This window comes from Carassius gibelio, chromosome A2 (genome assembly GCF_023724105.1).
Source record: "Carassius gibelio isolate Cgi1373 ecotype wild population from Czech Republic chromosome A2, carGib1.2-hapl.c, whole genome shotgun sequence".
NCBI classification, from domain to species: domain Eukaryota; kingdom Metazoa; phylum Chordata; class Actinopteri; order Cypriniformes; family Cyprinidae; genus Carassius; species Carassius gibelio.
Window position 1 is genome coordinate 26,915,895 of NC_068372.1, and position 19,961 is coordinate 26,935,855.

Genomic DNA, 19,961 nt, shown 5'->3' on the forward strand with positions numbered 1-19,961 from the left:
TGCGCCGCCCGGGAATCGAACCCGGGTCGCAAGAATGGGAATCTTGCATGATACCACTACACCAGCGGCGCCTATGTAACAAACTGGGAGAAATCACATCCTTCCCAAGTTACCTGAAATCACATCCTTCCATTCAAATTTTAACACCTTTGTAATATTATTTAGACTACATTTTCAGTTTACATGAGGGAATATTTGAACCTCATATTCACAGAACCGAAGAATAGGAATCGGCTTTAGCGACATCGCTTTTATGAATGACTCATTCTTCTAAACCAGATATTTTCAATCGTGGATCGAACCGATACACAAATCCAGTCTGGAAAATGTGTCAGCCCCTAGTGAACAACTCACTGATTCATTAAACTTTCGGCCACGTCCGGTGAGAAGAAAACGATATATTATTCACCCATGAAATATAAATACATTTTAGTAGTAAAACGTTTTTAGAGCACGCCACGCTAGGGTGTCAGTTATCGTGGTGATGCAACGAATATCTGAATCGCTTTTTTGAACCAGTTCTTTGAAATGAACTGTTCGAAAGAATAAACTCGCGAAATGACTCGAACTTCTCCTGCCAGCTGTTCGGGGCGCTGCAGCGCTGCTCTCATCGAGTCAACAAAAGAACCAATGACGCTGTCCATTCTTACACATCACCATTTTCCTCTACCGCTACAATTTGCTTCACAGGGTCTCAGTGGTCCGAAAAATATAAATACATAAAACAAATATCAGTGTAATTTTATAAAAATCTAATAAATCAGCCAAATCGATATTGACCGATGGTAACCCAGGTGTGATGTCACGCCAGCATTCAACACGCGCCACCCGGCGTCAGCCAATGGGAGCGCGGAGAAACCGGTCCCTGCCATGACAACGCTTCCATCACTTCCGGGCTGAGAGCGACGGCCGGCGCGAGTCAGTAACCGCAGTATACACCGACCCAGAAAAAATAACAATCAGCGCTCTGTATTGCCTCATCAAGCTGTTCTATAATACATTTTACCATTTACAAAGGATGTTGTGGGTCTAACTGAATCAGTGGCGTCATCTTGGAAGAATAAGGTGAGTGTTTATTGTCTGTTCGGTCTCGTGTGGTGCAGATGCGCGCGGAAAGCGTTGATTTACATGTGAAAGAGACAAACGCGCAAAGCAAAGCATCGTGCTTGTTATTAACTTACTCCGGTGTGAAGACGGTTTGCATGCTCTGACACCTCACAAACGGAGGAATGTAGGATATGTATGACATGGCATTAATCTCTTGATACCGATCATCTCTCAGGCCTCTTCTGCTCCCAGCCTGCAATGACACGCGCATTCATATACAAAATAGCTTGTGCTTTTTAGCTATGATCATACACCTCTCTCATTCTCCATACACCTGCATGCACACTAAACACACAGTCTCACATAAACAAACATTACGTTCACATTTCACACCCCATCAGCTAAGATTCTTTGTGCGATGGAAAGGCAGATGCGCATATTTTGCCACGAAGAAGATGTTTAGCTTGAATGAGGACGCAAATGAGTGTGCTGGGGGCATGGGAGTGCAGTTTGTTCTGGGTGATATGGAAGATAGTGGGTTGACATGCTTTGAGATAATCCTGGTGGATTATGTGCTATCAGTTGAAGGCCAGCACTAAGAATAAGTGTCTGCGAATGGTGACCATGCAGGTTAGGCAGTAGATGACTGGAATTGAACTTAAAAGTGAATGATGATGAGAAGGTTTTCTATGTTAAGGCTTTAGCAGGCTAGATTTATGCATGTATGTTAAAGGAACACTGCATTAAAAAATACATTTACCGACATTTTTCATCCACATGCATAGCATATTTATGTCAAACACACCAATCATTGTAATTTCTTTAAGAGTAGCCTCTATGTATTCTTTTAGGCACATCAAATCTTTATTTCACTTAGTGTAAACATGTTTAACCGTGTTCTTCTGTGTCTGGACATTCTAATGAAGTCCAAAACGCACTGGTGCTTAATAATGGAGGCTTCTTTCCCTCAGTGGAAAGCAAGATATTAAGCAAGATGCATATTTAATGGCATTTATTTCAGAAACACATTGCAAGCAGGAAAAGATGCATCAAGCATGAAAACAGTAGAGATGTCAGTGTGATCGTCAGGTTTGTAGAGTGCACAGTGATGGTTTATACTGTACCGCCACTGGAAACATGATTTACACACTTAAGAAGCATCATAGATTGTGAGTGTTCGAGCATTTAGCAGTTCTTAAGTGTTAATTGATTTGCTTTCTTCATGAATGTCCCGGTACAGAAGTGCATGACTAATGACTTCCATTCTCACACCATGAGCACGAGGTGATGGACCAGCCGAACAGGTACGATCACACCCTTGTTCCTCAAGTGGTGTATAAAGGGGATTATGGGTAATGAATGGTGGGGCTCTGATTAGAAATCCTGGTAGGTGTGTCCTGAAGATATTCCTGTTCCTTCACTTCTGCAACCGTTGTCTGCGTTTATGTGCGGGGGAGTTTGATCACAAGAGGAAAAGGGAAGAGAACACTTTCCAAGAACCCATTGCTTTCAGTTGAAGCCTCTGTTGTTAGTAATTACTCAACCAAGCCCCCTTTACCGGTTCCTCCTCTCCGTGTTAAAGCGGACACATTTGTCACTAGCCTTTAGTGTGCTCAGTTATTCACACACAAACATGTTGGTTCTTGCCCGTGCAAAACTCAACATCACAATGCTAGGTTGTTGTTGAGTGATCACCAGGGTGATGCTGTTTGGTAGTGAAGGTGTCCTGAATGGTTATTTGCACTATGCTATGCAGTTTCTAACATGTCCTGGCTGGTTGATTATTTCTCTGTGTAAGTCAGTGGGCTTTTTTTCCACTCATAAAGTTGAATAAAGCAAGCATGATTCATTTTAGATTTTAAAGCATTACATTTACAGGTATTACATTAATGCAGGTGATCTGTTTGCAGTGTGCCCTTGAGCAACACACACTCTTTCTTTCAGTTCTGTGTTGTGGCAGACAATGCAGGTGAGTTTGGATCCGGTTGCTCAGGAGAGATGATATTTAATACCTGAGTTTGACTGACCGCTTCTCACATGACCATCTAATAACTACCAACTGTGCCTCATTCAAGATTTCACAGTATTACCGGTTGTTACAGTATTTTTGATTAAATAAATGCAACCTTGGTGAACAGCTTCTTTCAGAAACATTTAAAAATATCTTATTGATAAGATAACTTTTGAACAGTAGTGTATATTAAAATAATTTTTAAACCAATGTATTCCTGTTGGAAATAAGATGGATACTTTTTATGATTGACAAACCTCATAACGTATATTTCATACGGTTGTCCATCAGAATATTTGTTGATAAGTGATTAGGCCTTTACATAGGGGTCAAAGCCCTCATATGTTAATGTGCTAATGGTTATGACATAACTGATTTCTGAACGACCTAGTTTTTGCAGCTTAGTTTCTATAAATGGTCCGTGTGGAAAAGGGAGAGAGTTGTGAACGTTAGAGTCATGTCTTCATAATACACGTCTCTTTAGTCTGTGACATTCCTCTGGCCGGAAATGGTTTTCACGTCCATATGCAACTGGTCTCCAGGCGAATATGTCTGGGATTTCTTGGGAGTCAGGGAATGTGGTATCCGTTATTGCTGCTCCATACTCAGCCCTTTCAAACAGCTTGAGGCCAATGGCTTTACCATATGATGTTTATCACAGCAACATTCTGTAGTTTAAAAAGTCCATTTCCTCCTGTTGCAATATTGGAATTTCAGTAAGATTAGTAAGAAAAATCATTTACTCACCCTCATGTTGTTGGAAACCTTTGACTTTTCTAGTGGTCGACCGATATGTGTTTTTTGACAGCTGATGCCGATATCTTGGAAAGCAGAGGGGCCGATATAAAGCCGATATGATTTAAAAAATATATATATTATTATTAATATTCAGGAAATTTGAAATCATTTGACAATTAATTTAAAAATAAATGTGTAAAAGAAACATGCTAATACTTTAGAGGACAGTATTTTTCACACAATCATGCTGGATACACTTGACAGGATCTCACAGCTGGATTCGACTAAGTTTGCAAGGTTTGTGAAATGAAATGTCCATTAGTCATTCAAAGATTTGTTTAAATTATATAAATGCATATTTGCTTAATGCTTACAGCAGATGAGAAAGTATTATAGTGTTTGCCTTTCTTTTAGTAATATGCCTAATATAAAAGCAATCGTTCTAATACTTTCTGTATACATTAATTCCTTTGTTTAACCGTTCAATCGGATTATTAGACAGACTTCTATCCATATTAGACAGAACTGTTAACAACGACGACGAACAAGAGGGAGAGTGTGATTACTGATGCACTGCCGCTCTCAGCGCCATCAATGTAGAAGTCCCGCCTCTAACTCATCGGCCAAGCAGAAAGACTTATCGGCCAATGCCGATTTGTGAAAAATGGCAAATATTGGCCAATATATCAGCCTTGGCAATATATCGGTTGACCATTAGACTTTTCTTCTGTGTAACATAAAAGAAGATGATTTGAGAAATGTGAACAATTACAATACAATAGAAGTCAATGGGCTCAAATCTTGATTGGTTCCCAACAGTTTTCACAATAACTTCTTTTGAACTCTTTTTTTTCAAAACCCCATAGTTGACTCTTGATGAAATGTTCTTTAAAATATTAATGTTATCATTTCAGGGTCTCATTTGCTATCATTAAGTTGTATTCTATATCATATGTTGGCATTTTATGGGCCACCCTGATTTTTAGAAGTTAGGGTTACTGCCTCTGAACCTCTGTTGTGATGGAGTCTACAACTGCAGCTTCAAGGTGAGCAGGTTTCTGCAGAGTAGATGATGATATTTGAGAACCTGTATATCCTGGATTTTCATTTTGATCTTCCTCCAAAGAAATAAAAAGTCTGCAGCTTGTATTTTTCCCCGCAAGAAAATAGGAAAGAGCTTGTTTGTTTCCTTTGCTTTTTCTTGTACAAGAGTGCTGTGTTTGTCTGTAAAGCGTGCATCTTCCCAGAGGGGTTTAGGGGGGTTGCACTTGAGAATTATTGACCCATTTCGAACATAATTTTTAAGTTCAACACTGCTTATTCTATCATATTGGCTACAAGTATATCAGATCAGTCTTTATTTGGGGATTTCAGAAATTGGCCAAATATCTCTGTTTGTATTTCATGTTCTGGATCTGCTGGTCCGCCCCCCATCTCTCCCCTCAACACACACATGCATTCATAAGCACATCCTCCTCTCAAACAGAACACTGTTTAAGTGTGAGATTCATCCTTCCAGAGTGACAAAGCCTGTCTTGTTTGTCTTCTGAGCTCACGCGTTCACTGTCTGCCAGCCATGCCCAGTTAAATCACATTGACCCTGTCAGAGCCGTGACATAGTGGTTAACACACATGCTTATATGGGTTGCATAAGTTTGAGTCTAGATAACATAATTTCCTAAATTGGCCCGTGTTATTTAAACTGTTTTAACAACTAAATTACTGTTAAAAACTACATTACCCATGATTCTGCAAAAATGTTCCACCGATGAGGGAACTGAAATTCGCAAATCGCACCAAAGAACTCTTAGCGCCCTCTCACTCCCATGAAGCACTGTGAATGGCGTGAACACTCTTTGCTGCTTGTATTCCCCCACAGGGAAAGCGCATCCTTATTCCCAAGAGGCTTTGCACACCATCAGAGCAGGAAGCAAGAGTGGAAAAAGAAATGGAACAGGAAGTTGGCCTCTTAGCCAGCACGTTTGACAAAAGGCAGTAGTACAGCCTACAAGTACCATCTCTAAACACTTCAAGAACGCAGAAGAACTCAGTACGAAGAGGAATACTATCACATACTTGGAGGAACGTAAAGAACAGCACAAAGTGAGTGGAGGACAATAATCCAAGCTAAAGCTAGTGTGGTTCTGAGGCCGGTAAATCACAGTCTTCTCTTATTTGCTCATCCTCCGATCTCTCGTTCCTCTTTTAGGATGAAGTTGAAGGAGGATATGTCTCCTCTCCTGCTGCAGCTCTTTCGATCGGTGGTCTGGGTTTATTCCGTCATCACGTTCCTGCCCTGGTACCTGCTCACCGGAGCCAGTGAGAGGCAGGCCCGTGCTAAACGGGTCAAAGCACGCTCGGTGAGTACAACAGTAGGAGTAATAGATTGATAAGAATAAATATTGTGAAATATTACAATTTTAAAAAACTGTTTTCTATTGTAATAGGTTTTAAAATGTATTTTCTTTCTGTGATGCAAAGCTAAATTTTCAGCATCATTACTCCAGTCTTCAATGTCACAATTTACAAGAATTACAGCAAAAACCAGTTTGAACCAAGAATATATATTTTTATGAATATTTGAGAAATTGTACGTGAACATTACCAGAGTGAACTCCATTGACTTCAGTGGACTGAATGAAATCCCTTTGAACACAACTGCTCAAAATGGTCTAAATTTATGAACCGTACTCATTCAAAACCTCATTACTCTGAAATTTGTATTGTAAATGTTAAGTGTAAGTGAAAGTACTGTTAGAGGTCTTTCATGACGCTACAAATGATGGAGTGTGAATCTGAGAGGTGCTTGAAATAAAATAAATGGTGCTTTAAAAAGTCCTTGACCCTGGTGTTCGTGAAAGAGTGGGAAACCTGATTAATATTTCAATTGTAAAAATGTTTTAACTGACCCCTCACTTTGAACAGTAGCGTACCTCAACACATAATACATACAAAGACGATAATTCAACTGAGATTATCATGGATTTGAGTCACTTTCATTAGTGATCAACATCACTCAATAAAATTGCTGGTTAAAAAAATGATTGAGAGAAACAAATGTGATAAATCAGGTCACAAGCATGTTTGGATTTGGACTTTTTCCCCATCTTGCAATAGTGAATAGTGTCACACATGTCCAGATCTTTCCCCATGACCTCATTTTGATCTTCTGTCCTGTCAGATAAGCGGGAATCCGGCAGGTTCGTACCGGGCTGTGAACAGCCAGCAGAAGTTGGTGTCCCTGCTGCATGAGGGTGTGGATACTTTAGATAAAGTATTTGAATACGCTGTAGTACACTTCCCTCAAAGAGACTGCCTCGGCACTAGAGAGGTGCTGAGCGAGGAGGATGAGATGCAGCCTAACGGCAAGGTCTTTAAAAAGGTGAGAGAGACACACACACGGACTCGTATAGTCACATACTCTCAAGGGCTTTGGTGATTCTGATTTATTGAATCCAGTCTGCAAATCTAAAAGCATATTCAAATTGCAGTATATCCACATTAGTTGCTATTTTATGATGTTACCATCAGCACAATGTCAAGATGCTTTCTTCTTAAATTACATAAAAGAGCAAGCTGTCAGTGGCATGTGACATGCACAATTTTTGTTTTGATTTTGTTCCGATTGATGAATCTGAACGCTACATGAACGCTAAATAAAGTGTTTTAGTTGAAGTGCGTGTCACAAGTTTCAGATCGGAATAGATTTTTTTGTGCACACTGCACATATATATAATTTCCCACTGTTTGCACATAACAACCATTCTCCTTCACAGTTTCTTTATTTGTTTTAAACAGCAGAATTAATATTTGTAATTTGATGACAGTGAGCATGTAAACTGCTGTGCTGCTTATATATATATCATGCAGTAAGAACACCCTCCCTGCACCTAAACCATGTGTCTGGATGAGAATCTGAATCGAGGACTAGGCGGATGTTGTCCTGCTCACACTGAGTGAAAGGAGCTTTATTTTTTTTTCAGGGTTCTGAATTCTGGTCCAGATCCAGAAAGAACTCGCTCAAACTCTCTTGAACTTTCTTGGAAGTTCAGTGGCCGTCTCTCTCTAAAAACTGTTTTTATCTCTGGCCTGTTGTTGTACAGAGCTGTTTACGTGAATCTAAAAAGAAGTCACATGCTGCTGTGAAAGCTGCTAGGAATTTTAATACAATGCAGCTCTGCCTCTGTCTCTCTCTCTCTAGGTGATTCTGGGCGATTATAACTGGCTGTCGTATGAAGACACTTTCCATCTGTCTCAGAGGTTTGGTAGCGGGTTGGCTGCACTGGGCCAGAAGCCTCTTTGTAACATCGCCATTTTCTGCGAGACTCGTGCAGAGTGGATCATAGCGGCGCAGGCTTGCTTCATGTACAACTTCCCCTGTGAGCAATTAAATCACAAACACAGAGTATTGTTTGCTGCATTATGCTGACTAGGAGAAAATGCCAGGCCAAAAATAGCAGCACTACTAGCAACTGTAGTACTAGATGAAAGACCACAACACTGTTTTTCACCATTCAAGCACACACACATGCATACTGCAGGAAACCTGATTCACACAGGCTCTGGTTTCATCACAGTTCACGTTGAATTAGTGCATCTCAAATCATAGATGCACTATGATGTGTATCTATAATTTAAAAGATGAATATAGTACATCAAAGCTATCAGGATTGTTTTTTTTGTTTTGTTTTTTTTACTGTCCGTCTGTGCATGCTTTTTTAGTCTGATATTACCCTGTTGGGAATTACAGAAGAGAAGATTAATAACAGTCATTTTACTGTTAAGGAAATTAAAGTGATTATTTTAGTTATAATCAAAAACTTGGCTTTTTATTTTGCAATACAATTTGACTGAATTTGTAATTTATTTTATCTGAATTTTAACATTTAAAAACTTATTTATTATTATTGAATTATGATTGAATTATTTTACAGTGCAAATTTAAAGAAATAGCAATATATTTTATTGATATGTTTTATATTGCTATAATAATAATAATGTATTATTATTATCATTATTTAAAGAATTTGGGGTTTCTTGATGTTATTTTGAAATACTCAGCTTTTTATTTTACAGTTACATTTTATTGAAAGAGTAATTGTTTATTGATTTGTTTAGGTTTTAACATTCAAACGAAATAATATATTAATATTATAAATTATTGTATTTATTATTCTATCCCCTACTTTATTTTACAGTACAATTTAATTGAAATAGTACTATTTTTATTGATTTTTTTCGTTTAAATCACAAGTATTTTCGTACTGTTGTTCATTATATGAATACTGTCTTATGTAGAAATATGAACATTTGTGTGTGGCCTCTTTCTCTCTCTGTCACTCTTTTATATTTAACGGCAGAGTTCTAAATCAAATTCTAACTGATTTTCTTTCTCTTGGTCTCAGTGGTGACTCTATACTCTACACTGGGAGGAGCAGCTATAGCTCATGGTCTAAATGAGACTGAGGTTACACACATCATCACCAGCAAAGACCTGCTGCAGAGCCGCCTCAAGGTGAAACTCCACACACGCTATATATAAGACTCACAAGACGCCAGAGGGCCATCCGCGATCAAGAGCTGCTGTCACACATGCTCTGAATCATTTGCTCTCTCTCTGTCTCTCTCTCTCTCAGGCCATTCTGATGGATGTGCCCAGACTCAAGCACATTATAGTGGTTGATAAGAAGCCAAAGAGTTTGCCTGATCTACCCAGAGGCATCCTGGTACACAACATGGCTGCTGTGCAAGAACTGGGAGCCAAACCTGAAAATAGTAAGTCTAAAGTGGCATGCTGCTTTATTTGAAATGTTTACATGCATACTGTCATATTTGCATATGATTTCACATACTACTTTTAGTTTTTAGCATTTACCAAACATTCCAAACATAGTCTCGGGTTTCCCAAAACAGACAGGCTCTGGCTTGTCGACGATAAAAACAGCATCTTTTGTTATGTTTTGAAGGGTACTAACACAATAAGGACCGAAAGAGATGTAAACACAGTTTGTTGGGAAAGAACGACAGCGGGATCTTCCTGTCAGATGAAAAGAAGAGTTTTGAGGGCATGTTGAGAGCCTACACGCACAGCCTTTGTGTCAGATTAGAGCAAGTGTTTAGAAAAGCCCTCTGGAGATACGAGAGGGAGATGCTATCACTATTAGAGCAGGTTTTCTCTGTTCAAAAAGACGTTAGACATTTCTCCGGAGAATTAGACCTTTTATGTGTTGCCCGTCTAGCGCTCACACATTTGAGACAGCGGGATGAATGAAAAAAAAAATGTTTCCTCAAAAATATTAAGCAGCACAACTGTTTTCAACATTGGTAATAATAAGAAAAGTTTCATATTAGAATGATTTCTGAAGGATAATGTGACATGACAAAAAATTGCTTAAATTTATATTACATTTTAAAATATTAAAATAATAAACGGTTACTTCAAATTTGAATAACATTTCACAGTATTGCAGTTTTTAACTGTTATTTTTGATTGAATAAACGCAGCCTTGGTGAACATATATTTATATAAATAAAAATAAAAATGTATAGTTGACTTAAATATTAATTGTTAATATTAATATTAGGTTAAATATGATTCAGTGATTTTAAAGTTTTTTTTAATGTTTTTGATCATTCAAGATGAAGGATTTCACAGCTTTCTGTTTATTAGACTAGAGCACATTCACATTAGCCTGGGCAGATGTCTGACATTTTTTTTGGACTGAAAGGTTAACGCAATGCAAAAAATCTTGGCAGCAAAGTTTTCTATTAAAAAAAAAGTTAGTTTTTCCTCCTTCAAAGTAGTTCTTTTAGAGCAATTCTGTTTGGAACGACACAAAAGCATGGGTGCCTGCCCCTGACGAAGGGCTGTGAACGTGTGCTTCTCTGTGTACAGTAATGGTGTCCCGCAGACAGCCTGTCCCGACTGACATCGCAGTGATCATGTACACCAGCGGCTCTACAGGCATTCCTAAAGGAGTCATGATCTCCCATAGCAACATCATCGCTGGCATCACCGGCATGGCTGAACGCATTCCTAACCTGAAGTGAGTTTCTCTTGACACACGCTCCTGTCTCACTGTCTCTCCGTCACTCGATCTGTCTCTCTTTTTCATATTTTCCAGCATGATTCTGTATAGCCACGGATTTTAATTGTTAAATACCTAATTTCCATTCATCATTTTTTTTATTGGCAGTACTGAATAATAAATTAGCATGTCCTACTAATTAAGGTTTTAAAGCAGAACGCTGGTCATGGCAATATGTGACCCTGGAGGACAAAACTGGGATATATTAAGTCGCTGGGATATATTTGTAGCAATAGCCAAAAATAAATTTTAAGGGTCAGAATTATAGATTTTTCTTTTTATGCCAAAATCATTGGGTTATTAAGTAAAGACCATATTCCATAAAGATATTTTGTACATTTCCTACCATAAATATATCAAATGTTAATTTTTTGATTAGTAAAATGCATTGCTAAGGACTTCATCTGGACAATTTCAAAGGCAAATTTCTCAATATTTTGAATTTTTTTGCACCCTCCGATTCTAGATTTTCAAATAGTTATATCTCGGCCAAATGTTTTCTGATCCCAACAAACCATACATAAATGGAAAGGTTAATCATATATGGAAGCCAGTTTCTGCTTTTTAAAAAAGGTAATTGCAACTTTATCAATTTTGACTTTTTATCTTGCAATTCTGAATTATAAATTTATAAACTCTGATGTATAAACTCACAATTGCAAGTTGTAGTCAACATTATTAGATATAAATTCGCAACTATGAGGGGAAAAAAGTCACAATTGCAAGATAAAAAAGTGCAATTCTGAGGAAAAAAAAGAATTGTCTGTTTATATAATTTTGACCTTCTCAGAATTGCCCATTTAAATCTTGAATCGATTTTATATCATGCTATACTGACTTTATAACTCAAAACTGAATTTATATCATGCAATTCTGAAAAAAAAAAGTCATAACTGCGAGTTTATATCTCACAATTCTGAGAAAAACTCTGAAAGTTTGTATTATACAATTGCGAGAAAAAAGTCAGGATTGTCAGATTAAAATTCGCAATTACTTTTACCTTTATTCAGTGGCGGAAATGTGCTTCTATAAAATAAGTTACCTAGGAAGCAAACCTGTTTGAGGTTGTTTGTTTGTTGAAAGAAATAACAAAATTATTAAGCAGCACAATTGTTTTCAACATTGATAATAAGAAGAAATCAGCATATTAGAATGATTTCTGAAGGATCATGTGACACTAAAGACTTGAGAAATGATGCTGAAAATTCAGCTTTGCATCACAGGAACAAATTCTATTTTAAAATATAACAAAATAGAAAACAATTTTTTAACATTTGTAATAATATTTCATAATATCATTGTTTTTACTGTATTTTTGATCAAATAATTGGAGCCTTGGTAACATAAACATTTCTAAACAAAATGAACATCGCCAAACGTTTGACTCCTTCTGTTCATTTAAATTTCTAAATTCTCATGAAACGTTGAACCACTTTTGATCATACTGAAATCAAAGTTCATGTAGGTTTTGTTAATGACTTATTAAAGTAAGTTATAATGACAAACATTTTGATGTTTTCTGCGTGACAGAACACTGGCCTGCCAAATCGTCTGAAATGTTAGTTTAGATGTTGATAAAGGATTTTCTGTTAGTACTCTTTCTGTTTATCGTGGCAGTGAGAATGACACCTACATTGGGTACCTGCCTCTTGCTCATGTCCTGGAGCTCAGCGCTGAGCTGGTGTGTGTGTCACATGGCTGCCGGATTGGATATTCGTCACCTCAGACTCTTGCCGACCAGGTACAAACACACACACATGAGTCATGCTATTGTGGCGTCATTACCCTGTCAAGCCCTTTACAATCTCTCAGTACTTCAGATTGCCAAAGCATTTTTATCATGACTACAGACAATGATAACACAGCTCTGTATCTTGAAGAGAAAAAGATCTCCCAATATTTTGTCCTTTCTCCCACAGTCATCTAAAATTAAAAAGGGCAGCAAAGGAGACACCAGTATGCTCAGACCAACACTGATGGCAGCCGTACCTGTAAGAAACCTCACGTTCACACAAACACACAGTTACATATACAGTTGCATCACAATAAATTAGAATGTCGTGGAAAAGTTCATTTAATTCAGTAATTCAACTCAAATTGTGAAACTTGTGTATTAAATAAAATCAATGCACACAGACTGAAGTAGTTTAAGTTTTTAGTTCTTTTAATTGTGATGAATTTGACTTTATTTTTTTAGATGCACCTACAGATCGATGTGAAGTATTTCTCTCTCATTATGTCCATGTTTAGGAGATTATGGACCGTATCTATAAGAATGTGATGACTAAAGTTGAAGAGATGAGCAGTGTGCAGAAAACTCTCTTTGTTCTGGCATACAACTACAAGATGGAGCAGATCTCCAAAGGATACAACACGCCGCTCTGTGACAGGTATACTGAATGCTGCTTATTAGCACATTAGCAAAATGATTTCATCTAAAACTCACTGGGGTTGTCCGGGAGCCGTTCTGTTTTCTCTGTTATAATTAGAATGTAAAATCTCATCTTGTTCTGCAGGCTTGTGTTCAGGAAGGTTCGCTCGTTGCTGGGTGGTAACATGCGTGTGCTGTTGTCTGGCGGAGCTCCTTTATCTGCAGCTACTCAGCGTTTTATGAATATCTGCTTCTGCTGTCCTGTGGGACAGGGCTATGGCCTCACCGAGACCTGCGGAGCCGGGACCATCAGCGATTGTAAGCCTGAGATTCACTGAGTGAAACTAGGTCCAGCGTTTTTATTATAAAGTAAAACTAAAGTAAAATGATTCAGTCTATTCTTGGATTTTTAGTTGTTTTATTAGCAGTGCTTCATTTTATGACTGAATATTAAATGAACATTTGACTTTATGATAATGTACACCTGTCTTTAAAGGTGCTTTTGTTTAGTTTAAGAAATGAAAAACATTAAAAGCAGCACAACTATTTTCCACAAGAATGATTTCTGACGATCATGTGACACTGAAGACTGGAGTTATGGCTGTTGAAAATTCAGCTTTGGGTCACAGGAAACTATTTGAAAATATATTGAAACAGAAAAGGTTTTATTAAAATTGTAAGTATTTAACAGTGTCCGTTATTTTACAAGACAGGTGTTTTTATTGTAAAATAAAATTAAAACTATTTTTTCAGTAATTGAAATAACACTGGAAATATAACATATAAAATATTTTAAATATATAAATATTTTAATATAAATCAATTAGTAATAATAGTACTAAAACTAAAAAGCCAAACAGACATATTGATTCAACAAGAACATTTAAAGAACAGAAAAAATTAAATGCAATTCAAGCTATTAATAAAAACCTATAGTAGTATATAAATAATGGAATAATGTGACTTTCACTTTCACTTTCAAAAGTGCAGTATGTTACAGGAAAGTAGTTAAGTCAGTACTTCAACTTGAAGGTGTTTATTCTAATTTAATTAGTTTAAAATAATTTATTACATTTAATATTTTTTTTTTACATATGTCATAATGTTCTGCTCTGAAATATTTCCTTGGCTAGAAATTTGCTTTTTTTTTTTTTTTTTTTTTTTTAAATCTAGCAATCATTAACGACTAGGCAAAAGTTATGGGAATATATGAGTCAACAGGTATGGGGACCTTGTGATTATTATATGAAATCAGTGCTTATACTGTGTGTGTTTGTCTAGTGGCTGATTACAGCACTGGACGTGTTGGAGCTCCTCTGGTGTGTTCTGAGTTCATGCTGAAGGACTGGGAGGAAGGCGAGTTTGGCTTTTCTACCATCAACACTTATGTTGATGTTCATTGGCTGCTGTTGGTTTTTCTTTTTCAGAATTAAAGTATGATGATAATTGAAATATTATTAAATAATGTTCTTTATTTTTTTTTGGCCATAGGTAGCTATTTCAGCAAAGATAAACCAAACCCACGAGGAGAGATTCTGATTGGTGGTCCCAACGTTACTATGGGTTACTATAAAAATGAGCAGAAGAACCGAGAGGATTTCTTTGTGGATGTGAACGGTCAGCGCTGGTTCTGCACCGGAGACATCGGAGAATTTCACCCTGATGGCTGCCTCAAGATTATCGGTGTGGAGAGACAAAATATCAGAGCTATTTAAAATGATAGTTCCCCCCCAAAATGAAAATTCTGTCGTCATTTAAGCACCCTCCATTTGTTCCAAACCGGTATGAGTTTGTTTCTTCTGTTGAACAAAGAAGAAGAAATTTTGAACCAAAAAGTTGACCATAATGTGGAAGTCAATGGCTGCCATCAGTTGTTACGTACAGGTGTGGGACTACTTGATGGTGTTTAAATGATGACACGATTGTCAGTTTTGGGTGAACTATTCCTTTAAGAGTTATCATAGTAATTTCTACCTATGTTTCTCTAACTGGTTGTGGCATGTGTGTGTAGATCGTAAGAAGGACCTGGTGAAGTTGCAAGCTGGTGAATATGTGTCTTTAGGCAAAGTGGAGGCTGTGCTCAAAAACTGCTCGCTCATTGACAACATCTGTGCTTATGCCAACAGGTGAGTGAAAATACACATGGCCACACAAGAAACATGCACTCATAAATGATGTATTGTGCTATAGATGAGATGTATAAATCTTTCCTTCTCTTTACACAGTGAGGAGTCTTACGTAATTGGGTTTGTGGTGCCCAATCAGAAACAGTTAACTGCCCTTGCTGAGCGTAAGGGCATCAGAGGATCATGGGAAGAGATCTGCAACCATGCAGAGATGGAGAAAGAGGTTCTACGTATCATCACAGAGGCGGCTATAACAGGTCTGTCAACAGAATAACAGTTGTCTCTGTTTTGGTTTTTATATTTGGCCACAGCTTTTTGATGGATGCTGAAATGGATTGATGGGAAGATTTCTGAATTGCAATGCCAACGTCAAACTTGTTCACTGTATCACCATTTTTACATATTTTATGTAGATTTTTACAATATATCTTGCCATATAAATCTAAGAATAACTATAATTTTGGAAAAAATTACTTTTATTCAGCAAGAATGCATTAAATTGATCAAGGGTGATAGCAGCATATTTCGATTTCAAATAAATCCTGTAATTTTGAAATTACAGGATTCATGTTTTCCACAAAACATACTATATAAAACAACTGTTTTCAACACTGATAATAATCAGAAATGTTTCTTGAGCAGCAAATCAACATCTTAGAATTACTCCTGAAGGATCATGTGATGCTGAAGACTGGAGTAATGATGCTGAAAATTCAGCTTTGCATCGCAGGAACAATTTACACTTTAAAATATATTACAATAGAAAATTGTCATTTTAAATTGTAATAATATTTCACTTTTACAGTTTTTACTGTATTTTACTGTATTCCTCTCTTTCTCCAGTATTGTTGGGAAGTCTAATTTATTTTCGATGAATTGGCTTGTTTAGGCAGTTCAATTCACAGATATGGGACCAGTAAAAATTAATTAACTTAATGCGTGCGTGCGTGCGTGCGTGCGTGCGTGCGTGCGTGCGTGCGTGTGTGTGTGTGTACATGTAGCTTAGCGAGCTAAAGTTCCCAAAACCATAAGGCTCTGAATGTTAAATCAAATTTCCGTTCTGATTCACAGGTAAACTGGAGCGCTTTGAGATCCCAAAGAAAATCCGTCTGAGTGCCGAACCCTGGACGCCTGAGACAGGCCTGGTTACTGATGCCTTCAAACTCAAACGCAAGGAACTAAAAACACACTATCAGGACGATATCGAGAGGATGTACGGCGGCAAGTGAATGAAGCCAGGTGGTGTTGTGTGGTGGTGGTGGTGGTGGGGGAGGGAGGGGGGTTTAGGACACACCATATACCACAATGCCTATATATGAAAAAAACGCCCCACAATCCTCTGCCTTCCTGCTCCCTGTGATGCTTTGCAATCCAAATAGGGACACACTTGAATCTTCATTCAGTTATGGATTGATGAGAGGGAACAGAGCGACCTGCTATGGTAGGCACTAAATAACGCACTTTTTTCTCTCATACGATTCATGAGTGAGTACTAAAAGACAGACGACACAACCTACAGACTGTGACACTTTTGGACCCCACCCACTTGCTTCTCTCTGATTGGCTCTCTTGGATAGACACGCCCCCCTCACCCCACCCCCACATTGTTCAGCAGGCGGATGCGCTTGATCTGATCTGAAATCTCATCAAGAGTCTATGCAGGGAAACGTTTTGTAATTTGGCTGTATTTTTTGTTGCTCTTTTTTTGTTAGTTTTGTTGTTCTTCTTTTTTTTTTTTCAAAGACTTGTTTTGGTTTGAAACCGCTTCAAGATTTGGATCTAAATTGAAAGCTTCTCTTAACTGTATCTGTTACAATGTTACTTTTTCTGGAACTTTGGTACTTGACATTTTGTTACTTTGAACTTCTGTTGTTTACCTGTTGTTTATCCAAAGGCTGTTACTGTTTCCCTGAGTGAAATGAACAATGTATTTTAGGTACTAGTGCACACTGAGGACCGTGTACCTTGAAAGAAACCTAACAATCCAGACCAGCAGAGACCAGTATTACACCGGATATCGGTTCTGATGTAACAAAAGCTGTTTTGGATAGCAGTCTTAAGTCAGAGACATGCTCTAATACTACAGAAAGCTTATACTGAGGTTGCAGAAAGTGTTTTTTTTTTTTTTTTTTTTTTTTTTTTTTGTCAGGGTGACTTTAACAATAATCCAGACATGCTCCAAATTGTGCATTTCTATGTCAGGGAGTTGGCGTCAGGTCTGCATCTGAAAGATTCACTCCTCGTTCCTCTCTGCTTTCCCACATTCCTTTACTCACAGCTACAGGGTTTGCCGAAGAATCACATGGGATGTATTGCTCCATATTTACAGCGTATATTTCTTTGAACTCTGTTTTTGTCTGAATTTGTAAAGCCTTTAAACATATTCCTTTGTGTTACGTGGATGTTTTGCAAGGGAGAAAGTGTTGCCGTGGAGTAGTTTGGGTACCTATTTGTTTCTTTTTAATTATATTGTGATATTGTCATTGTATGAAATTATTAGTGACTTTAACAAAGAGGAAGATTATGAATTTGAATGTGCAATAGACTTGTGTATTCTGAGATCCAACAAATGAAATGCACAGTCCAGTTTCAAGAGCATGAATGTCTCCAGCCTCTTCAATGTAACAGAAGAGACACATTTATTCTGCTTTCGACTGTGCAGATCACTTCCATCATTCGACAACTGATGCATTATGATTCACATTTGACTTTGCATGATTCAGGAGATGTAAACCAAACAAATAAGCTTCGGATAAGAACATGTTGTATCGCTGACATTGATAAATGTGGCATTTGCAAAAACGGGGCAAAGGTTTCTAAATCCGTACATTATTTATATGGAAAAAATGTAGGGTTTTTAGCACAACATTTTCTAGATGAAAAGGTCAGAAGATTTGTTTTATGTTTTCTCGATTGCTTTAGATTAATCTTTGGTTCTAAAAACACTCCAGCTTTGCCGTCACAACGTGATGATCTTTGCTGAAAGTACTTTGTTTGTGTTTTATTATAGTTTTTGTTTGTCCTAAAAGGAACTGAAGGCAAATGGTGTTCCTAAACTAGACAAGTCTGCCTTTCTTGTGCTCAATGGAGAATATCGATTGCCTTTTTTTACACAGTGGAAATTAAAAGTGGTTTATAGGAAATTGTACTTCTGTTCATTTATTTCTGTCTTCGAATTCAGGGAGTGACACATCCCCCCTCAGAGCTGCTGAACTGCTCACCTTGATTGTGCTTCATTTACATGCTGCCATGTCATTTGTTCCAGCTTCAAGCATCTGGCCAATCAGCTGTTAGTCTAGAGAGAGCTCCACCTTCTTTTCGATTTTCTGAGCCTAACTGTAATCTGATTGAGGTATTCACCTGTCAGTCATGTCCTTGGCAACAGTTAACTGAATTTAATCACAGTGTTCGGCTGTGGAACGCTTATGCCGTCAACAAGTCTGTGTTTAACCGTATCCTTCTTTACGTTCTTGATGTCCTTGATGTTTAATGGCTACAACACAAGCCTACTGAGCTATCTAGACACACAAAGAGGATGTTTGGTGGATGAATTCTCTCTCCTTCTGTCACCCGCTCTGTAAATATGACTCTTATGTAAGAAATTCATAAAGGTAGTTGCTTTTAGTAGATGTACATTTGTAATATCTCCATTAAATATGTTTTATCTTTCTTACTGACGAGGTTTGGGGTATTTTCTCCTATTGTGTGAGTGGTTGCTGTCTTACGAAAAGCCGGTAAAAGCAAACAACTCCTTTATTTATTTGTAATCTGGCCTTGGAACCATGTTATAAGGAATAAAGTTTTGTGAATTACAAGGCGTACATTTTTGAGTATTTACTTGTGCCTTTATTTTCAGAAAAAGTTCTGTAATCTTCTGCTTTGGATAAAATAAGGGAATTTCTAAGGGTTTTCAATTTCATAATAGTGATCAAAGGTCATATTTATGATTTAAAATAATTGTATCTATCTGAAGTTGTGTATAATTAATTGAGAGAATTACGAAGTATTTCAATGTAATATTTAGTTTAATATTAAGGTGGATCTCATAACTGTTATTCACCAGTAGATGTCAGCATCCGATAATTTACCCTTGAGAGAATCACACTGAAGTCTACTGTACCTTTAGCATTGTAATGTCAAATAATATTAATTATTATTTTTGTATAATAATGCGCGTGAATGTTCCTTTTTACAACTTGGAAGACTAGCCTTTGATGACGTCAATTTGTATTTTTTATTTTATTTTTTAAGTAAACATTTTTACAAGTAATATTACCGAAGATTAGCCATATTCTAGAGTTAAAGTTAACATAAAAAAAATCTAAATTGATCCAATTTACTTTGAAATGTCAAATAATTATTATTATTTTAATATAATAATATGCTTCAATGTCTCTTATTACAACTCGGAAGACTAGCCCTTAAAAAAAAGATATAAAAATATATGTATAAGCAATATTTACTGAGATTTGCCATATTCTAGTGTTAAAGTTAACATAGAAATCAAAATTGATTCCATTTACTTTATTTTCCCAAATTCACGTTGAATATCTTGTTCGGTTTAAATAAATGTAACGTTC

General features: G+C 37.1%; 1 protein-coding gene and 1 non-coding gene across 2 annotated transcripts; one reads left to right on the forward strand and one right to left on the reverse strand.

Moving 5' to 3' along the window:
• Positions 1-71, reverse strand: trnag-ccc (transfer RNA glycine (anticodon CCC)). Its single transcript has one exon. It is a non-coding gene; the product is annotated as a tRNA-Gly (tRNA).
• A 755-nt stretch (positions 72-826) lies between these two features.
• LOC127935224 (fatty acid CoA ligase Acsl3) lies at positions 827-19,196 on the forward strand. The gene is made up of 17 exons (XM_052532910.1): positions 827-1,065; positions 5,676-5,899; positions 6,006-6,156; positions 6,978-7,178; positions 7,998-8,175; positions 9,202-9,311; positions 9,433-9,571; positions 10,692-10,842; positions 12,502-12,625; positions 12,804-12,875; positions 13,135-13,274; positions 13,401-13,573; positions 14,537-14,615; positions 14,751-14,938; positions 15,267-15,381; positions 15,481-15,638; positions 16,453-19,196. Exons 3-17 carry the CDS (start codon positions 6,007-6,009, stop codon positions 16,608-16,610), a joined length of 2,136 nt encoding a protein of 711 aa, XP_052388870.1. The 5' UTR covers positions 827-1,065; positions 5,676-5,899; position 6,006; the 3' UTR covers positions 16,611-19,196.
• Positions 19,197-19,961: the final 765 nt, after the last annotated feature.